The sequence below is a fragment of the Carassius auratus genome, chromosome 39, assembly GCF_003368295.1.
Source record: "Carassius auratus strain Wakin chromosome 39, ASM336829v1, whole genome shotgun sequence".
NCBI classification, from domain to species: Eukaryota; Metazoa; Chordata; class Actinopteri; order Cypriniformes; family Cyprinidae; genus Carassius; species Carassius auratus.
This window is the reverse complement of record NC_039281.1, coordinates 2,312,786-2,331,650: the sequence shown is the minus strand read 5'-3', so window position 1 is coordinate 2,331,650 and position 18,865 is coordinate 2,312,786. Positions and strand designations below refer to the sequence as shown.

Here is an 18,865-nt window from a genome sequence, read left to right as displayed (position 1 = left end):
GTTTAGGTCTGTACAGTCCTGGATAAAAAGTCTGACCTTTGCATGAGATGTATTTGAACGCAATGCTTAATTTGTTTCTTTCTTTAATTAGACTGCTTAGGAAATCCTTTAGTTTAAAGTACTTCAAGTGATGTTTCCTAAATTTGAGGCAGATAAAGTGTGGAGTTTCAGAGTAACCCGACCGGCGCTATGACAGTGAGTCACGGGTGGAAGGGAGTGGTGAAGTGATTGTGGATTGGAGGAGTGTTGTAATGTTGACTGCGCCTAACAAACTCACATTCACCGGCATATAATGTGAGACTAAAACCATAATGGTTTCTCTAGACAAAGCATACAACCATGCACTTGAGTTTTAGTTGTTCACTATCTAGAAATGTTAGTCTGGAAAATGTTTAAGTAATTTGTAAAGATTATTAACAGAAGTGTTTTGTACCCAAATGGATACACCGCTCACGAGGGTTTGAGTTTTAAGAGTTTATAAAACTCGTTTAATGTGATCTGGTTGCGGTTCGAGTTTGTCATCATGGATGATGCTGGACACGCGGAGACTGAAGCGCTCATCGGGATCTCGAGTGAACATGGGCGCTCTCACCTGGACGCAAGAGACACGACTGCTGAGTTCAAAGTGTACAAAAGGAGATGGTTCATCTTATTAGTACTCTGCCTGCTAAACTGCTCTAACGCAATGGTAGGATGTTATACTCATTCATTTAAATAGACTTATTTGTACAAAATTCATCGATGCACGTTATTTCAAAAACATTGGTTTTCTTCCTTATTTTTCATTAAAATGTTCTGAACATTTTAAGTACAAATATGCCAGAGAAATACTAACCGAAGGTACATCTGAATAACTCCGCCTCTACAACAACTTTTGTTTATGATGACGTCATGAATCCCTCTTCCCAATCACAACCCCTCCAGCCTGAGCTGTTTTTAAACATCCAATGAAATTAAAATTTACGTTTACATTTTATGTGTTTTTGTTATTGTTTTTGTTTTTATCTTTGCTAGCTTTCACCACTAATTATGTTTTAACAAATATAAGCAATTTGCAGTCCTCTACTTCCTGAAAAACTACTAAAAACATTGATATGTATCAATTCATTGTCACATATCTTGCACTTCAAGCAGATCCACATTTTTGTCCAATATAATATTTCCACTGAAAAATCCCTCCGACCACATGCATCTGACTTGTAATTGCATGTAACAAATCATGGTTCAAAGCTTTGATGTAAACTAAAGATTACTGGCTTTATAAAAAAAAAAAAGAAACAAGGTTTTTGCAGGCCAGTGATAATCTCATGTACAGTCATGCAGATATATGCAACAACAACAACAAAAAAACTGCAGTTAATTGCAATTAATTTGAACCGTTGATTAGCATATCATTTTCTAAATTCAATTAAAACCTCTCCTCATTCAATTTATCCATTGTTGAACCCATTTAGGAAAAGTTCACACATTCTATAGTGATCAGTGCATAGGGGCTTCAGTCTACAGGGTCATACAGGGTCTTCCTAATAGCCCAGCTGTAGTAGGACATGGATACGTCCCCCCGAGGCTATTATCTCTGAAGAGGGCGTGTGCCAGAAAGGGGCTTGTCAATCTTAATTACGCACCCATGGTTCCCATGGGACATGTCATTTGCACGGACACCATTGTATATGTGTTACAAGGCCAAGACGTCCAAAGCTGTTCATCTGAAATATGAGAAATCTACACCGTGTCTTGGCACACTGTGTTAAAGCTTAGCAGATGGTGTAATTCTGGGTTTATTTAAAGATTACAATCTTGAGGAAATGCGATGACAGTCTAAACCAGTAGATGTGATTCTGGATTGTAGGCATGTGTTAAGAATTTTTAAGTACAAAAATAATGTGTAAGGACAGTCAGAACGGACAGTGCATTTTAGGAAAGCATCTTATGTTACACCAAGTGCACAAAGGACTTCCACACTGACCGTGAAAACAGCATCTATGCTTTTAAATTAATGCGAAAAAAAGGGTCTCAGTAAACTGTGCAGTGGTGCATAAAATGACTGTATTGTGTTTTGGAATCAGCTGACTGCCATCTGTCACACTGCTGCATACATATAATATTCTCGATAGCAAAAAAAAATGCTATTATTTACTTCACTGCAAATGAACAATCAAAAACACTGCAAAAACCCTTCTGACCTGTGGTTCCTGTTTTATGCTGCGCAGGCAATTTAATGTTAAACTAAGCTGGTCCAGTTTCATGCACTTCATATGTATAAATGTCATAGATACATAATATAAAGTATTTTATTTAATGTTGTATTTTTGTAGACTATATATTGGAATAATGTACACATTTAAGCTACACCTTTATTTTGATTTTGTTCGACCTCTCCACAGGCATGGCTGACTTTTGCACCTGTGGCCGACCAGACAGCACAATATCTGCGAGTCTCTCTAAATCTGGTCAACTGGCTGTCACTAGTCTATGTAGTGGTTGCTATCTTCTTCAGTTTGATCACAACATGGGTGCTGGACTCACTGGGACTGCACTTCTCGGTTTACAGAGAGATATTACCATCAAATCTATATTGTTAAATATTGTTTACCAGCTGTTACCCACAACACCAAGGAATAATAACTATAGTTTTTGCCAAATACCATTGTTAAAGTTATTGATTCAGTTATTGTTAATTAGATTCACTTGTTGTAGACTGCCACCTGGTTACCTCACTTCACTTCAGTAGATTCTTCAGAAACGTAAAAATAACCAACAAAACACGTATAAGGCATAAAATGAGTTATCAAATTATTTTAGTTTTTAGTAAATTAGTTTATTTACTTAACACATATATAATTTTTAATGATTTAAAATGCCATTCCACCACAGAAAGTTATCAAACACAATACATAATTTGGGATGTAGCCTACTCACAAAGACGCTGTGATGAAAATGTTCATCACCTTTGCTAAATATACTTTCTTGCTGTTTTCTGGAACACAGCTAATCATGGGCTCATGGCTACACATGTTGGGCGCTATCCTGCGTGTCATCGGCATGTTGAGCTGCATCCCCAATTGGGCCATTTTTCCTATGGTCATGGCAGGGGGGCAGATGCTGTGTGCCTTCGCCCAGCCTTTGGTCATCTTTGCCCCCACCAAGCTGGCAGCTCTCTGGTTCCCTGATCAGCAGAGGGCCACAGCTAACATGATGGCTTCCATGGGTAACCTTTTTACTGTTCATATTGTATATGGTACTTTAATGCCTGTAGCCTACTGTAGAATGGTGATATTCTTCTCCTTTGTTTTCCAGCTAATACTGTTGGGCTGCTCTTAGCGAATATCTTCTCTCCAATGATACTTAGTTACACCAATACTCTTTTCATGCTGGTAAGACTGCTTAAGACAGAACTTGGGCAAAAAAAGGATTTTATTTCTTAAATGATGCGTCTCTCTGTCCGACTTGTAGCTCTTGATATATGCTATACCTGCCACCGTAGCCTGTTTCCTAGCAACAGTGGGGATCCTTGAACGTGTTCCCCCCACACCCCCCTCTGCCAGCATGGTGACCTCCAGCTCTGAACCTTTTCTACAGGGGGTGAAACTGGTACTACACACAGTTTTCAAACAAACTGGCATAACAAATTTTCTTTATTGCATATACAGTATTAATGAAATATAGCCTCTGATTAAAGCTGGCTTTTATGTCGTTTTGTAAGGCTGTCTGAGATTCCCTTTGTTCTGTCACTCTTTTATTTGAGGCTACTGACAAACAAAGCATACGTGTTCCTGCTGGTGTGTTTTGGTTCAGGAATAGGGGTATTCACTTGCTTTTCCACCTTGCTGGAGCTGATACTTTGTGTTAAGGGCTACTCAAATGTAAGAACCCCAAAAGAATTACACACACATTTACCTCAATCCATAAAACCAACCTGAACCATATGTTAAATAACTAGAAATAAAGTTGAACCTCAACTTACTAGCTAACTTCAAATGCTGGATTTAGAAAGCCATTAATACTGCACTAACTGTAAGGATGGATGGTTTATATAAACACTTTCAATCACCTTCTAAATCTGTACAGTAGTAGTAGTAGTTTTAGTTTTGTAAAGTCAAGATAACGGTGTCTCTACATGTTTAATGAGGCAGGACTTTGCAGGACTGTGCGGTGCAGTTGCTATTCTATTTGGTGTCCTGGGTGCTCTTCTCCTCGGCCTGTATGTGGACAAGACCAAGAGGTTTACAGAAGTCACTAAAATAAACATGTGTCTGACATCCCTGGGCTGCTCGGTTTTTGCAGTGGTGAGTAGAGTAAATGATTTCACTGTTGTTAATATGTGCTTGACCTGAGATGCTGCCATCCTGCGGTCCATCAGGTTTCCCAGTTAAGAGAGCAGAAGTTCATCATTGGTGCAGTATGTGCGTGGTTTGGATTGTTTGGATACTCTGTATATCCTATCGCAATGGAGCTCGGAGTTGAATGCTTGTACCCTGTGGGTGAAGCAACATCTTCTGGATTGATCTTTGTGTCTGGGTAAACAAAGATCACAAATTCTGTTTCAGAATTTTTCTTAAAGGAATAGTTCACCCATAAATGAAAAAATGATTAAAATGTACTTGCTCTCAGGCCATCCAAGATCAGGTTATTTCTTCATCAGAACAGATTTGGAGAAATTTAGCATTACATCATTTGTTCCCCAATGGATCCTCTGCAGTGAATGGGTGCCGTCACAATGAGAGTCCAAACAGCTGATAAAAACAATCGGCGATTCAAAATTTTCTCCAAACCTGGTCTGATGAACTAATAAACTCATCTACATCTTGTATGGTCCGAGGGTGTGAAAATTTAGTCATTTTTCATGCTTGGTTAGTAGTGCTTTAAGCTTACTAACTTTTTATAGACTTAACTGATGTGTTTAATGTGATGTTTAATCAGACAAATTCAGGCTGCCTTCTATCTACTCCTGCTACAAGCTCTGGTTAAACCAATGGCAGAATCTCCATTATCTGTATGTGCAATTGGAACAGATGCCAATTTGAGCTGGACAGGTAAGTGTTGCATTCTATGAAATGTTAAAATACGATTCACTGAAAGATAGTTTGCTGTGCAGTTATGCAGTACGAAAGCATGGCCTTATTCAAGCGGTGATTAGTTTCCCCCTTCTCCATGTCACAACTCCCACCATGCTTTGCAAGTCTACTGGGGCTGGTTAGTGCACTGTTTTCAATTCCTCTTCCTGGGCAGGGAAAATGTTTCAAATGGGGACGTGTCCAAATTAATCTAGCCTTCTGGCTTTTCCTGGTCGCTTGATGCCTTGAGTTAATGAGTGAGTTGGGCTGAGCTCCAGGCATTCATTTGTCTTTTTTTCTCCTAAATGTACACACACACACACACATAGTGCCAGTGCTGGTGATGGCAGGCCTGTGTACTCTGGGCACCTGCTGCTTTGTTGGTTTTTTTCCATACGGATTACCGGAGACTCCGAGCGGAAGCCACAGCCTCACCAAACAGGGTGACAGACCAGTCAACAGGAGGAGACACCTGGGCAAACAGCACTGTTGCATAAAGGGACGGACTGATCTAACGGCAAGAGAAACCACTAATGACAGGGTTTACACACACTTTTAAAGTCTTTTACCTCATTAACACTGAAAATGTGTCTTTTATACTACTTTGTTCAGAAGTGGTGCCACCTCAATACAATTAATGTTACATAAAGCCGAACTCATTATGTCTCTGTTAAAGGTAACCAAGACCAAAAGCTTTATGCAAATATTAGTCTCAAATCACAAATGTTTTTATTGCAATACAGGGTACAGGAATTTTCTAACTGTTATGCTTAATGCATTAAGAATTTTTATAATGTAGTTATTTTGAGGTACATATGTTTTTGAATGTTTCAGTTTGGAAACTAAGGCTACTAGTTATTTTATGAAATTAAGTGATATATTTGAGTGCAATAAAATGTCCATAGTACTAATTTCTACCTAAAGGAGGAGTAGTACTTAAGGATTGCTGGAATAACCAACATTGAATAAAAAAAAAATTATATAAACTCAGAATTACAAAAAAGAATTAGGAGGTATAAATTCAGTTTTTCTTTCTGGCAATTCTGTTTAATGGTTTCTGCAATGCAAAAAATCAATAAATAAATATAATAAAAAGGTAATTGCTTAAACTTGTTTTGGTAAAACTTTTTCCTCTCACAACTGAAGTTCAAAGTTCTCACAATTTTCTTCTCAGAATTGCATGTTTCTATGCATTTAATTATTCAGAGATTTGGTAGAAAAAGTCACAATTACTTTAAGTGAAGTATTTTCAATTCTAATTACGGTAATATTTCATGCCCAATCATTTATTTAGCAAAATTGCCATGTAACAGTAAGTGTGACAATGTACAGTAAGATGGCCATTTACATAAATCCCAAAAGGGTGCTTAGGAACCATTCAAAACCTATTCTGCACATTATATTTTATAATTCCTGCTAACTTGACCAAAACATTTATATGTTTGTATGTTAATAAAATTAATTATACAATCAAGAACATTGTTTTTTTGGAAAAAGGTCTTGTATATTTTATCAAAATATAGTTCAAAAAGTCTTTGAAAAATTGGCAGCTATACCCAGAAATGATCATGTCAGTCCACATCCTGTTTTCTCGTAGATGCTTGCAAGAACAAAAGACACGAGCAGGGTGATTTCTTTGATTTTGTATTTTTGTAAAAAAGAGGAAGACATTTTATCATTCAAAACACTGCATTACAGTGGCAAAAGAGCTCGATCTGCTTTTAAGAGGCACACCACTGATAATGCAGAATTACTTCGAACCCAACTCGACAAACATTTTTCAAATCGAAATGACATAAAATGAATAAAAATGAGTAGTTTCATACCATAGGTGCTTGAGTAAAACTAAGCTCTTCATCCTAGTTTACTAAACACCAGGTATTTTAAAAGATCTACACTTACCAGAGCTGATGACAATGAAAAATGAAGATAAAATTAAAGAAAAATAGAAACTCTACACAAACATATCAAGAGCCCCAAAAAGTGTCTGAGATTTCCCAACATCAAGACTTACAAAATAATTGTCTCCAATGATCCTGATCAATGTCACTAAACAGGCAAGTGTGACAGTCTGAAGTGATGCATTATGGGAATTTAAAGCTGAAGAGCACAGAACTGCTGGTAAACAGCCAGGATATGATGGTCGAGCTCAGCGGTGAACAGCAGGTTCTCCAGGGTGCCCACATACTGCTGGATGATCACATGATGCTGTGGACGACAGTGAAGATTGAAGGTAATTAATAAGTGATGTTTAATGTTCAACAGAACACAGTATAGACTGGCAAACAAGTGGATCAGGACTACCATGAGGAAGATCTGCTGTAGCCTCTCAATGCAGTTCTTGTACCAGGAGGTATTGATGTCTATGCCACTCGTTTCACAGCGAACCAGGTGCTCTGTCAGTAACATAATGAAGCGCTGAAAGAGAAAGAGAGATAACAACAGTTCTTGTCATCTTTTAGCTCCAGGCACTGTCTCTTCAAATATCATAATGAAGCACAAAAGACACACAGAGAAAGACATGAAAAGAATGTAATGTTTATTCTCTCCTGACGAATAGGAACAAGGTGTAAAAGGAGTTGTGACATAAACAGGGACACATCTTTTGCAGCTTTTTTTAATGTAGTCATAAAGCCTCTCTAAAAAATGTATTAACAAAAAATAGCTTTTTACATCAGGATAAAATGGATTTGCATTGTCATGGACTCACCTGGAATATAACAAGGAAAAGGTTCTTCTGTTCGCTCTGGGCCGACTCGACTTTCTCCTGCAGCCTCTCGATCTGTTCCTCCAACTGACCCTCCTCATCCTCACTGTTCTTCTCCATATCCTCTTCATCACCACTGTCCCGCTGCTACAGGAAAAGAGAAACCGTGCGTCATTGTGTTCTCATAGTCCATCATCAACTATCAAAGTTTAATTCCAATAATCAAGAACGCAAGTACAGAGGATGAATGAAAGTAGGCAGATTTGTTATTGATACTGAGGATGCATCGAATGCACACTTGAGAGAATTGACCAATGAGAAATCTCAGAAGACGCTGTGGCTTGATCCCGTACGGAAGTCTCTAAGCTTTAAACCTGAAGCTTCCTGCTGCAAGCTCGAAATACTTGACGGCTTGCGAAAGTAAACGTGTGTCGTTTTATTTTGTATCATTTTAATAAAAGTGAAAAAGACCTGGAGAAAATAGCCAATATTTTCACTGGCACATTCAAATAATCATAATATTGATGAAGTATAGGTGACATTAAATATACATACCGGTACTCATTTTCACAAATACACAGTAAAATAAAAAGGTATAAAATGTGAAAAAATCCAATTGATAATAGTAATAATCATCATCAGATCATCAGATCATCATCATCTGAAAAAAGTAAATTAAAAGCTAAATCAAATAAGACGACATAAGGATAAAAATCTAAAATAATGGGAGGAAAAAAAAGCTTTGCTCACACTGACAATGTGACAAAAATAAATAAATTCTGAATCTGAAAAACAATAAAGAAAGAGTCCAAGCAACTTAACTGTGGTCTGAAATACATATGTATAAGACATTTGTTTTTGTCTAAAAGGACTGCAGTTTTTGGAAAGTAGTGTCTGGGTAGGATATAAAAAAATAATTAAAAAAAAAAAAACATACAGCAATCCTTCCTCAACAGCATATGTTGTCTCAAGCAACTCTTTGGCTACACATTGTGACGGACACAACCAAAGCCAAATTCCCAATTAATCTATCCTCGCTAGTTTCTGAGTGAGAAAGTCTGTTGGCTTGAGGCAGACACCTACATTATTACTACAGCAAACACCGGTGACATTCTAGATATTAACTGTCTGCACTGCACAAACAAATGATACAATGTAAACTCTTACAAAAGTAAGAGTGAGGACGGTCAATTCCAAAGATCAGGCAAAAAACAATTCAGAATGCTGTGTGGTTTGAACAAAAGTGCCTTGGCAGTCAAATATATGTTTCTCTACCTTTTTGTTCTGTTGCTTCTCCAGCTTTTCTTTTGCCTCATCCAACTCTTTCTGGATCTTCTGCACGTGTTTGTTCATCTTCCGGATGGTCGAATGGAGAATCTCCCACACATAAAACCTGCATAGTCCCAATGAACATAAATCAATTACAGCTGCAATGACCTCACCTGCGCAGGTAAGCATGTTCTGCAGGTTCACCTGGTGAAATCATGAGCCATTTCAGGAGAAAATATCCAGTTGGCCACAGCTGCACAGTCCACGATCTGGGTCCGTATCAACTTGTCCACCAACACGGAGATCATCTAAAGAGCACATTGACAACATGAGTGCTCATAAATGCCACGGCTGGCATTCAATAAGACAGCACAACATATAAAATAAGACATCTGAATGATCCCACCTGAGGATGGTTCCTCCAGAACTCATACAGGACCCTGAGGATGTGCAGTTTCCCCTCATCACTTTCTGTAAGGTTTTTCAGAACCTCATGGAACCTGAAAGAGAAAGGAAAAATGCATCCACTGCCATTTACCAGAAGGACGGCACCTGAGCATTTTACAAGCATTGATACATTCTCAATGATCTGTGCTTTTAGCAATTCCAGGCAGCATTTGTGAGCAGGAGAGGGAGCATGGAGCCAGCCGCTGGCAGGTCTGTGTGGGGTTTGGCAGGAGATACTCACTTGGCCAGGGCACTGAAGGAATGACTGAAAGACTTAGCAGCCAAATGAAGCAGTGTCTGCAGGAACACTTCAATCTTCAGAGGGTTAAAGCCATCGCCCTCATCTGGATAGAAAAGAGAAGTGCGGTTACATACAGAAAACCACACACATTCACATTTACAATCACTCACGTAGGAGATGCTTTTATCCAAAGTCATACAAATGAGGATCATCAAGCAATATGGAGTCAGAGACAAATATACTCATAATACACACTGTCAAGTTCAAAGAATGACAAAATTCTGCTTTTATGAGTAAAAAGTAAACTGTAAATACTGGTAATGTGCAACTTTTACCTTAAAGGGTTACTTCTACCTGATCTAACCCTTATAAATAAGTTTTGCTGGTAAGAATTAATATATATATATAGGTTGGTTCAGTGACGTTAAACAGTTTTTTCATTGTACGTTCCAATAAACTTTTAGATATACCACCAACAATTTAAAATAAAATTTATAACATTAATAAAGTAATAAAAATCAATTAAAGAAACACAAATAAAATAAAAATGCTTTTGGAAAAGAAAATTCTCATGCTCATCAAGGATGCATTTATTTGCTCTAAAACAGTGATATTGTAAACTATTACTACAATTATATTCATATTTTGTAAAAATACAATTCATTCATGTGATTCATGTCATTACTCCAGACTTCATCAGAAATCATTCGAATATGTCGTTTTGCTGTTCAAGAAACAGCAATTTTAATAAAAATATAAAAAATGATAAAAATTATTGAATGTAATGTATATACATGCATTATGAATTACCTAAATTATATAAAATATTTTGTTAATTTATTGAATATCTGTAACAATTATATATTTAAAAATCAATTGATACCCCTAGTCTTAAACTAAAGATGTTACACTATGATTGGCAAGTGACTAAAATATCAAACAAGACCAAAATGCAGACCCACCATCATCATCATCCTGGTTTGGATTAGGGACATCTTTTAGAACAATAAGAATCTCCTCATTAGACGCCCGGTTTTTAATAGCGTTACTCACTGTAGTTGCCATAGCTAATCCTGGCAATGGAACTGAAACAAATTAAAATAAATAAAATAAGGCACATTACACTGCACTCCAAACCATACTAAAATACAATGTAATACAGTAAACTAATAAATAATAATAGATAGTGGAACTGGTCAGTTGTCACTATTTGAAGGTCAAATAAAAGACTGTTCTTGAGCCTGAACATACTCTCGGTCTCCTCTTCATATTTATAGCTGCACACAGGGTTAGCCGGGATCAGGGCAGAGAAACTCGGAGGAACAATGTCCACTATCCGCTGATGGTATGACAACCTGCAGGTTCAAGGCTCAGTGTAAATAAACAGAACATCATGCATTAACTGGCTCCATTCACCGATTATATAAACCAATGCATCTGGAAAAAAAAAAAAAAAAGCTGTGTGAAATTTACCTCATACACTTTTCCAAAACCTCTTTAACGAACTTGGGTTTGGGCTTTTCAATGTCTTGAGTCAGGCAGTCAGCCCTGAAAAGATCAGAACTCGATACTTAAATATAATAAATACAACCTTTTACACACAAATAGACAATGCATTGTACAAAAGATTCCTAGTGGAAACAGTTCATCCTCACCAGTCATCCCAGCTCCATCTGAACTGGAAGTTACTCAAATGATGCGAGAACCAGTTGAGGAGTCTGAAACACAGAATAATCCACCACATTAAAGAAACATTAGCCTTCTAACCTGCTAACATTTCTCATTACTGTAATAAGAAAAGTTAATGAAAACTCTGTCATCATAATTTTAGCCTTGGAAAATTCAGCTGGGTAACTGGATGAGATATATTATTTAAACCAATGTTGTCAACAAAAGTGAATTGTTTTACCAGCTATTCAACTTCAAGTTGGAAAGCTCACCGGTCTATACAGGTTGTGTTCATTGTGTCCAGCCTCATATACATCATTTCTGTGGCTTGAGCGAGCTTAATATCGGCAGGTTAAAGAAAGCTACAAGAGTAGAGAACAGTTATGTTTGAATTTGAGACAGCTGTAGCACAATGTGTAGGAGGAATCAATTAAAAACACACATTCACATGGCTTTCAGGCAGTATGAAGGATACAACTTGTGGTAATGAGCCCGGTTGCAGTTTACAGAGCTCAATGAGTAACGCAGTGTACATGACATCAATGTGAGGAGGACTGGGCAGCTGGAATAACTCGCCAAATATCACCTACAGAGAGACGGAGCATTACACTGAAATAACATCTAGGTGTCCATTTACTGCACTAACAGTAGCTAAAATATTTTGCCAAATTATCAAATAAAATTGCCAGCATCACGTTCCTATTTACCTCCACAATATGGTAGTTAAGGGGAATCTTGTTTCTTCCAGGGTAGCTGAGCAATTGGGCAGCACTGAAAGAACAAAAGAAAGAGAAAAAAAAAGTATGTTGGATAAGTAAAAAAATAAATAAGAAAAAGGCAAAAAAGTACCGCGAGAGGGCGCTTTATGCTGCTCAGTGCTCCTGTAACTGTTAGGGGCGTTCACATATCGCGTCTTTTGCGCGCAAGTTCGTTATTTCCAAAGTAGGTGCGCGGCATGTGCTATCATAATGGAAGCGACGCGGTCGCAACGCGCACGCGGTGCGATGTGCCCGTTTTTTCCAGGCGCGTCCACACCGAGTTAAAAACATCTCAACTTTTCAGAATGCCACAAGCACACCGCGGGTCATGTGACAAGAACTAACCAATCAGCTTCATCCTTTTCCGTAACAACGTTGAAAACTCAGCCAAGATGAAGGAACAGCTGTTCATAGCTGTATATGGGTTGCCATTTTGAAATAAATTTAGTAGCAGAGCTACTGCGAGCGATTTTTAGTGATGCAAATCCATTTATCGTTTGCTGAAATTTCCGCTTCTTCATGGAGAGAGCACGTCATGGTTGCTTAGCAAAAGCAGGCGCCTCAGGAGCGCTTCTGCCCGAGCGCTTTGGAAAGAAGGAGAAAGCGGCGCGCCTAGCGTTTTCCACACGTTTTTAGGCGCGATATGTGAACGGCCCCTTAATGTGGGATATTAACATACCAGGCACCTATTCAGCCTGTTGTTCTGTGTTCCATTGTGTACTGATTTTTGGACATTAATGTATTTTTGGACTGATGCGACTTATACTTAGGTGGGATAAAAAATACTGTAATGATACGAAAAGGACTGACCAGGTCTTCCTCTCCCTCCAGTGAGACTTGATGATGCAGTGAAGGTTCTCCTCAATCACAAAGCGCTCGACTGAATGACTTCCTGGCATCACTGGCCCCTGACAACAGACAGACAGAAAAACATATACAAACAGCATCCACAAGAACATGAAACTAAACAAATTTAAAATAAAATGAATAACACTGATTGAAAAAAAAATTATATATATATATATAAATAAAACAATCCCTTCCCTTCCTATTACTTTTTTTTCTCCAATAGTAAACGCACTATATAATGGCAATTAAAATAATGCATGTTTTTAAAGAATGACACATTTTTCTTCTGAAGTCCCATTACAGATCCAGATTTTTTTTTTTTCATGACTAGATAAGAAACATTACTGCACCTCAGGGGCATCAGTGTAGTCGAACATTCTGAAGACGACATGGGGCATAGGGTAAACAGCGTCATCAGAGTGGGCTGGAGGTGTGAAAGGGGGTAGGTTGTGTTGCAGGGCTTCACACAGCACACTATCAAACGCGATATAAGGCCGCAGGATGTGACGCTCCTGCCAGCGGTCCTTCTTCAGCTTCTGCACCTGAGCCCAGAGACAGTCCAGATACTACAGAGAGACACACACAGAGGAAATTAATTACAGTGAAAGAACAGAGCAGCTCTTAACTGGTGGGTGGTAGGACTGTTCTGACAGGGTCACTGACAAGAAGAGAAGAAGAAAAAAATCTATGCTAAACTGAAAAATTTACCATGTAATATAGTGTATAGTTAGGAGAGCAAAATAATTATGCTTATTAAAGGGATAGTTCACCCAAAAATGAAAATTCTGTAATTTATAGCTAGTCATGTCTTTACATAATCACAAGAGTTAAAGGGTTAGTTCACCCAAAAAATGAAAATTATGTCATTAATAACTCACCCTTATGCTGTTTCAAACATGTAAGACCTCCTTTTATCTTCGGAACACAGGTTAAAGGGGGGGTGAAATGCTGGTTTTCACTCAATATCCTGTTAATCTTGAGTACCTATAGAGTAGTACTGCATCCTTAATAACTCCAAAAAGTCTTTAGTTTTATTATATTCATAGGACAAAGATAGTCTGTACCGATTTTTCCCGGAAAAACACGACCGACTGGAGGCGTGACGTGTGGGCGGAGCTAAAGAATCACGAGCGTGAATAGGCTTTTGCGTTGAGAGCGTTTGGAAGCTGTGATATTACCTTGAGGAAAAAACCATCATCCAAAACAAACCATGGCTAACAGTCAGATTCAGCCGTTTATTTATGATCCAGATTTATTTATTTATGGCTGAAACTGAACGAGAGCAGCAGCAGCAACGACTCGCTCCGAGCGGGGCTCGAACCCGGGTCTCCGGCATGGGAGGGGACGCACTAACAAGGAGGCAGAGATATTTTAAGCAGTTTTGCTCACTGCCTGCGGTTCCAACACACGATCGTGACCCTTTTTCGTTGGGATTGCATTATCCTTAAGAAATAAACGATACGCAAATCCGTCGTCAAACTGGGCCTTGTTTGTAAAACAAGCATCTTAGAAATGCAGGGAACAAACAAAAACACTTGCACAACTCCGTTGATGCTCTGTAAAAAATAAACTCCATCTACTGGTCCCTTAATGCTGTTTTTTCTTTGGTAATCTGTGCAGGGTTGTCTTGCCCTGGCAACCAAAAACACACTTATTTTGTGACTTTTCGCGACGCTCTCGCTCTGATCAGTGATTGTCTGTGCTCAGGCTCTTATTGCTCTGCTATATGGGAGCGCGCGCTCTTCCGGCAGAAGTGCCCTTAAGACCCATATAAGGAAATTCCGCTCAATCTAACGTCACACAGAGCCATACTCGAAAAAAACTTTCCGAAACTTGTGACAAACCGGAAGGAGTATTTTTGGAACAGAAATACTCCTTCAAACGTACAACTTAATTTTTGAAACTTTGTCCATGTTTAGCATGGGAATCCAACTCTTTAACAGTGTAAAAAACTCAGAATGCATGAAATAGCATTTCACCCCCCCCTTTAAGATATTTTAGATTTAGTCCGAGAGCTCTCAGTCCCTCCATTGAAGCTGTGTGTACGGTCTACTGTCCATGTCCAGAAAGGTAAGAAAAACTTCATCAAAGTAGTCCATGTGACATCAGAGGGTCCGTTAGAATTTTTTGAAGCATCGAAAATACATTTTGGTCCAAATATAGCAAAAACGACGACTTTATTCAGCATTGTCTTCTCTTCCGTGTCGGTTGTGAGTGAGAGTTCAAATCAAAGCAGTCTGGATATCTGGTTCGCGAACGAATCATTCAGTTCACCAAATCGAACTGAATCGTTTTAAACGGTTCGCATCTCTAATACGCATTAATCCACAAATGACTTAAACTGTTAACTTTTTTAATGTGGCTGACACTCCCTCTAAGTTCAAACAAACCAATATCCTGGAGTAATTCATTTACTCAAACAGTACACTGACTGAACTGCTGTGAAGAGAGAACTGAAGATGAACACCAAGCCAAGCCAGATAACGAACTAAACGTTGACTCGTTCACGAGTCAAGAACCGTTTCTGTCAGACGAGTCCGATTCGTGAACCGAGGAGCTGATGATACTGCGCATGTGTGATTCAGCGTGAAGCAGACCGACACACAGAGCGTCTGAACTGAACTGATTCTTTTGGTGATTGATTCTGAACTGATTCTGTGCTAGTGTTATGAGCGCAGGTAAACCGAAGGCTTGAATCAAGGGCAATCATCGCCAATGACACCATAACGTCGAGCGCAAAAGAACTGGCGAACTGTTTTCTTTAACCGGTTTATTGAATCGAACTGTCCGAAAGAACTACTGGTGATCCGAAAACCGATGCAACCGATTCTTCACTCGTGAACGAGTCAGTCTGTTGTTCGTTATCTGGCTCGGCTCGGTGTTCATCTTCATAGCAGTTCAGTCAGTGTACTGTTTGAGTCGTTTTTTATTAATGACATAATTTTCATTTTTGGGCGAACTAACCCTTTAAATTAATGTTCAAAACACAATTTTACACAAAAAAACATATTTAATAAAACCTGAGAGTTTCTGTCCCTTCATAGATAAAGACATTGTAAAATGAATCCATGGGAATCAAGCAGTTTAATCAGCTGTCTCAATTAAAGTCTTATAGGGGTGGTTCACTGTTTTCTTTTTCTAGGCTTTACCATGTTTATGGGGTGAAGTCTAACATGATTTAATGATAAAAAAAAAAAAAAACTTATTTTTCACATATTTTACCTTTATTCCACACCGTTCTGTACCTTTTTTGAGAAATGCACTGATCATTTCCTGCTTTTATGAAAATAGTCCCCAGCAACTCTGCTATTGCTGCAACTACATATCGGCCTAGAAAATCGCAACTTTCTGTCTGTCTTAGTATACAATGTTACTACAGAAGAGTTCATTTTTAAATAGGAAAAATAAAAAAACCTCTTTGGTCATTTTTTTTGCCAGACGCTAAAACTCAAATATTTAATGCTAGGGGAGTTGTAAAATATGCCCATCTTCAAAAAAAAGTGATTAAAAAATAAAGTTATGGGCATGAATGAAGCCTGTGGCCTGACTCTCACCTCTTCCTGTGGGTGTGGCTTTTCTGCAGTCCACACCTGCAGCATAGGAACATGAGTCTTCTGACGCCGCCTGTAACAAAACCCAGATCATGACATAGCACATCTACATGCATAATCACATTTGAGTTGCCAAGCATCCCAAGAATCCACATGATAAAATAAGTTAGCACACACTATCCACTAAGGAAAGCTAGAGAATGAGGTTTATAATGTTTTAAATATGGATATTTTCAAACGCATCAATTCACTTCAAGAGGCCTTTATTAACTGCCATTTGCTACAAAAGATAATGCGTTGCAACTTTTATCTTTCATGCACACGAGTGTAATTATACAGCTAAAAGAAAAACCTACTTTAAATATCCCTCAATTTGGTTGAACAAGCGATCCATTTCCACATCCTTCTTCTCGTACAGTTCCTTGCCAACCCAAGGCAGACTGGACAGCACAGCATACACATACCAGTCAGACCGCACCTGTACGGACACATCTGTCAGCCTGACGATTATCTATGAACATAATCTGCTAGGCATGCTGAGTTCATGTTCACCTGTGGTATGTCTTCTTCCTGTGTGACACTGACAAAGTTCTCAAACATAGCAACCATGGATGGAGCCGCGATGACATGACAGTTAACCAGGTCACTGAGAAAGCGCACCTGCAGTTCACATTGGGTTGAGAAGGTTGATGCATTTAACTAACATACATACATACACATATATATGTTAAAAAGCACATACCAAGTAAAGGGCCTCAGAGTAAAGGTTTGATTTTAGTGTCTCCTTAAGTTGTCGGATCATGGCCTCCACAAACTCTCCTCCAAAGTTGTAGTTGCGAGCGTTGAGAAGTCCCACTAGTGTTGTGTACACCGTCAACTTCTCAGGCAAAAGCCTTGCACTGTACAAAACAAACAGAATGTGTTATATACAACAAGCATTGCACATTTGTATATTTAAAGTGCAAGTCGCTTACACAGCACATAAGATGCGCAGGATTTTGCCTTTATAATTAGGAAGATCCGCCTCCAGGACACCAGCAAGACCCTCCAAATTGCTCTCTAAGGAGGATGTACTCTGAAAGAAAATATACATTGATCAGTTAATAGGTCTACAATAAAATAACTTCTGCATGATCTGTAAGCTGTGCAAGACTATACCTTCTCTCCCACTCGACATATCAGTGACTCTAGGCGGTCTTCAATCTCGATGGGTTCAGACGTCCTCCTCCGTTTGTGAGGCTGGGACCCGGCTGCAATGAAAAACTCAAGAATATGAGTCTTAAATGTGAACTTTTAGCTAACTTTGAAATTGGCCATGTATATTATCCTCTAACAAGGCCGTATGTAACTGACAAAGTAGAACATTTATTTTAATCAAAGTTGACAGTCAGTGTTATCAGCCAATGCTGACAGTACAAAAACAGACAAATTACTAAATTAACTAAAATCAAGCATAAATTTGTCCTTTCTAACATGTCTGACAACACCATTTGCTATATTTTGAAGTTAAGTTTTGGGAATGCCTTATTGTAACAAGGTTGTAGAATAAAATATAACTTGTTATGCAAAAATATATAATAGTTTTTAAAAGTGCAATGAAATAATGTTAAATAGTGCTAAGTATAAGCAGTTAGAAAGTGCTTGCTTTTGTCGCTTTTTTTTAAAAGGAACGTTAATAAGCTTTAACTGTTAAACCAATCGTCCTAATAGCATCATGTCTTAAAAGAGAATCGCATTCGGTCCTTAATTATTGTAATCAAATTCAAAGTGCTTTGTTAATCTGAAAGCTTTCTATCTGCTCAAAAAGTAACATTTAATAGGTTACTTAGTGCTTACTTAATGCAAATAAACAGACTATTTGCATGTGAAATACTGCACCCTTCGACTGCCGCATTGTCAAAACGTCATTAATGTGCAATCACAAGAGTAAACAAACACACAATATGAAAATGACATGAACACATCTCTGTCAGTGTGCATGCTAACACGCTAACCCACTCACCATCACCCTCATCGCTGTGCCTTCGCCGCGACATTTCTCTAATTAAATGCTCAGACCGTTGAAATAGTATGGAAAAACCACTGAGCAAACACTTTTTGGAAATGTTTTATAGCCACTGAATCTTGTTCATTAAAGCTTGCAGCCTTGAATGGCAGCAACCGTTAGCCACACTAGAAAAATAAAAGCGGTAGATTTAAGGACCGCACATCCGGGCTACCAGCCTCGTCAACGGAAACACGTGTTTGTTGCGACTCGGGTTGAGAAGTCTGATTCATCACCGAGAATCATTTCTTTCGAACTTCTTGTTTTTAGAAAGAAT

At 38.4% G+C, this 18,865-nt stretch overlaps 1 protein-coding gene and 1 pseudogene across 1 annotated transcript; one reads left to right on the top strand and one right to left on the bottom strand.

Moving 5' to 3' along the window:
* Positions 1–188: 188 nt before the first annotated feature.
* Positions 189–6,560, top strand: LOC113057652 (solute carrier family 49 member A3-like; annotated as a pseudogene).
* Positions 6,561–6,682: 122 nt separating this feature from the next.
* On the bottom strand, positions 6,683–18,736 carry LOC113057649 (nuclear cap-binding protein subunit 1). The gene is made up of 23 exons (XM_026225093.1): positions 18,547–18,736; positions 17,703–17,794; positions 17,519–17,619; positions 17,287–17,443; positions 17,097–17,204; positions 16,901–17,022; positions 16,548–16,617; positions 13,344–13,559; positions 12,955–13,052; positions 12,094–12,157; positions 11,862–11,972; positions 11,659–11,723; positions 11,374–11,436; positions 11,192–11,266; positions 10,970–11,073; positions 10,681–10,803; positions 9,719–9,821; positions 9,437–9,530; positions 9,235–9,338; positions 9,037–9,154; positions 7,765–7,908; positions 7,359–7,472; positions 6,683–7,262 (listed from the first exon to the last, which is right to left on the bottom strand). The coding sequence occupies exons 1-23, from the start codon at positions 18,578–18,580 to the stop codon at positions 7,149–7,151; spliced, it is 2,394 nt and encodes a 797-aa protein (XP_026080878.1). The 5' UTR covers positions 18,581–18,736; the 3' UTR covers positions 6,683–7,148.
* Between the last annotated feature and the right edge of the window lie 129 nt (positions 18,737–18,865).

What these genes read in the sequence shown, in the direction of transcription:
- LOC113057649 (XM_026225093.1), bottom strand. Translation starts at nt 18,580, where the DNA reads ATGTCGCGGCGAAGGCACAGCGATGAGGGTGATG. An exon ending in TATGTCGAGTGGGAGAGAAG is followed by an intron (nt 17,620 to 17,702) that starts GTATAGTCTTGC and finishes ATTTTCTTTCAG; the next exon opens with AGTACATCCTCCTTAGAGAG. An exon ending in CGGGCTCATTACCACAAGTT is followed by an intron (nt 11,724 to 11,861) that starts GTATCCTTCATA and finishes GCCGATATTAAG; the next exon opens with CTCGCTCAAGCCACAGAAAT.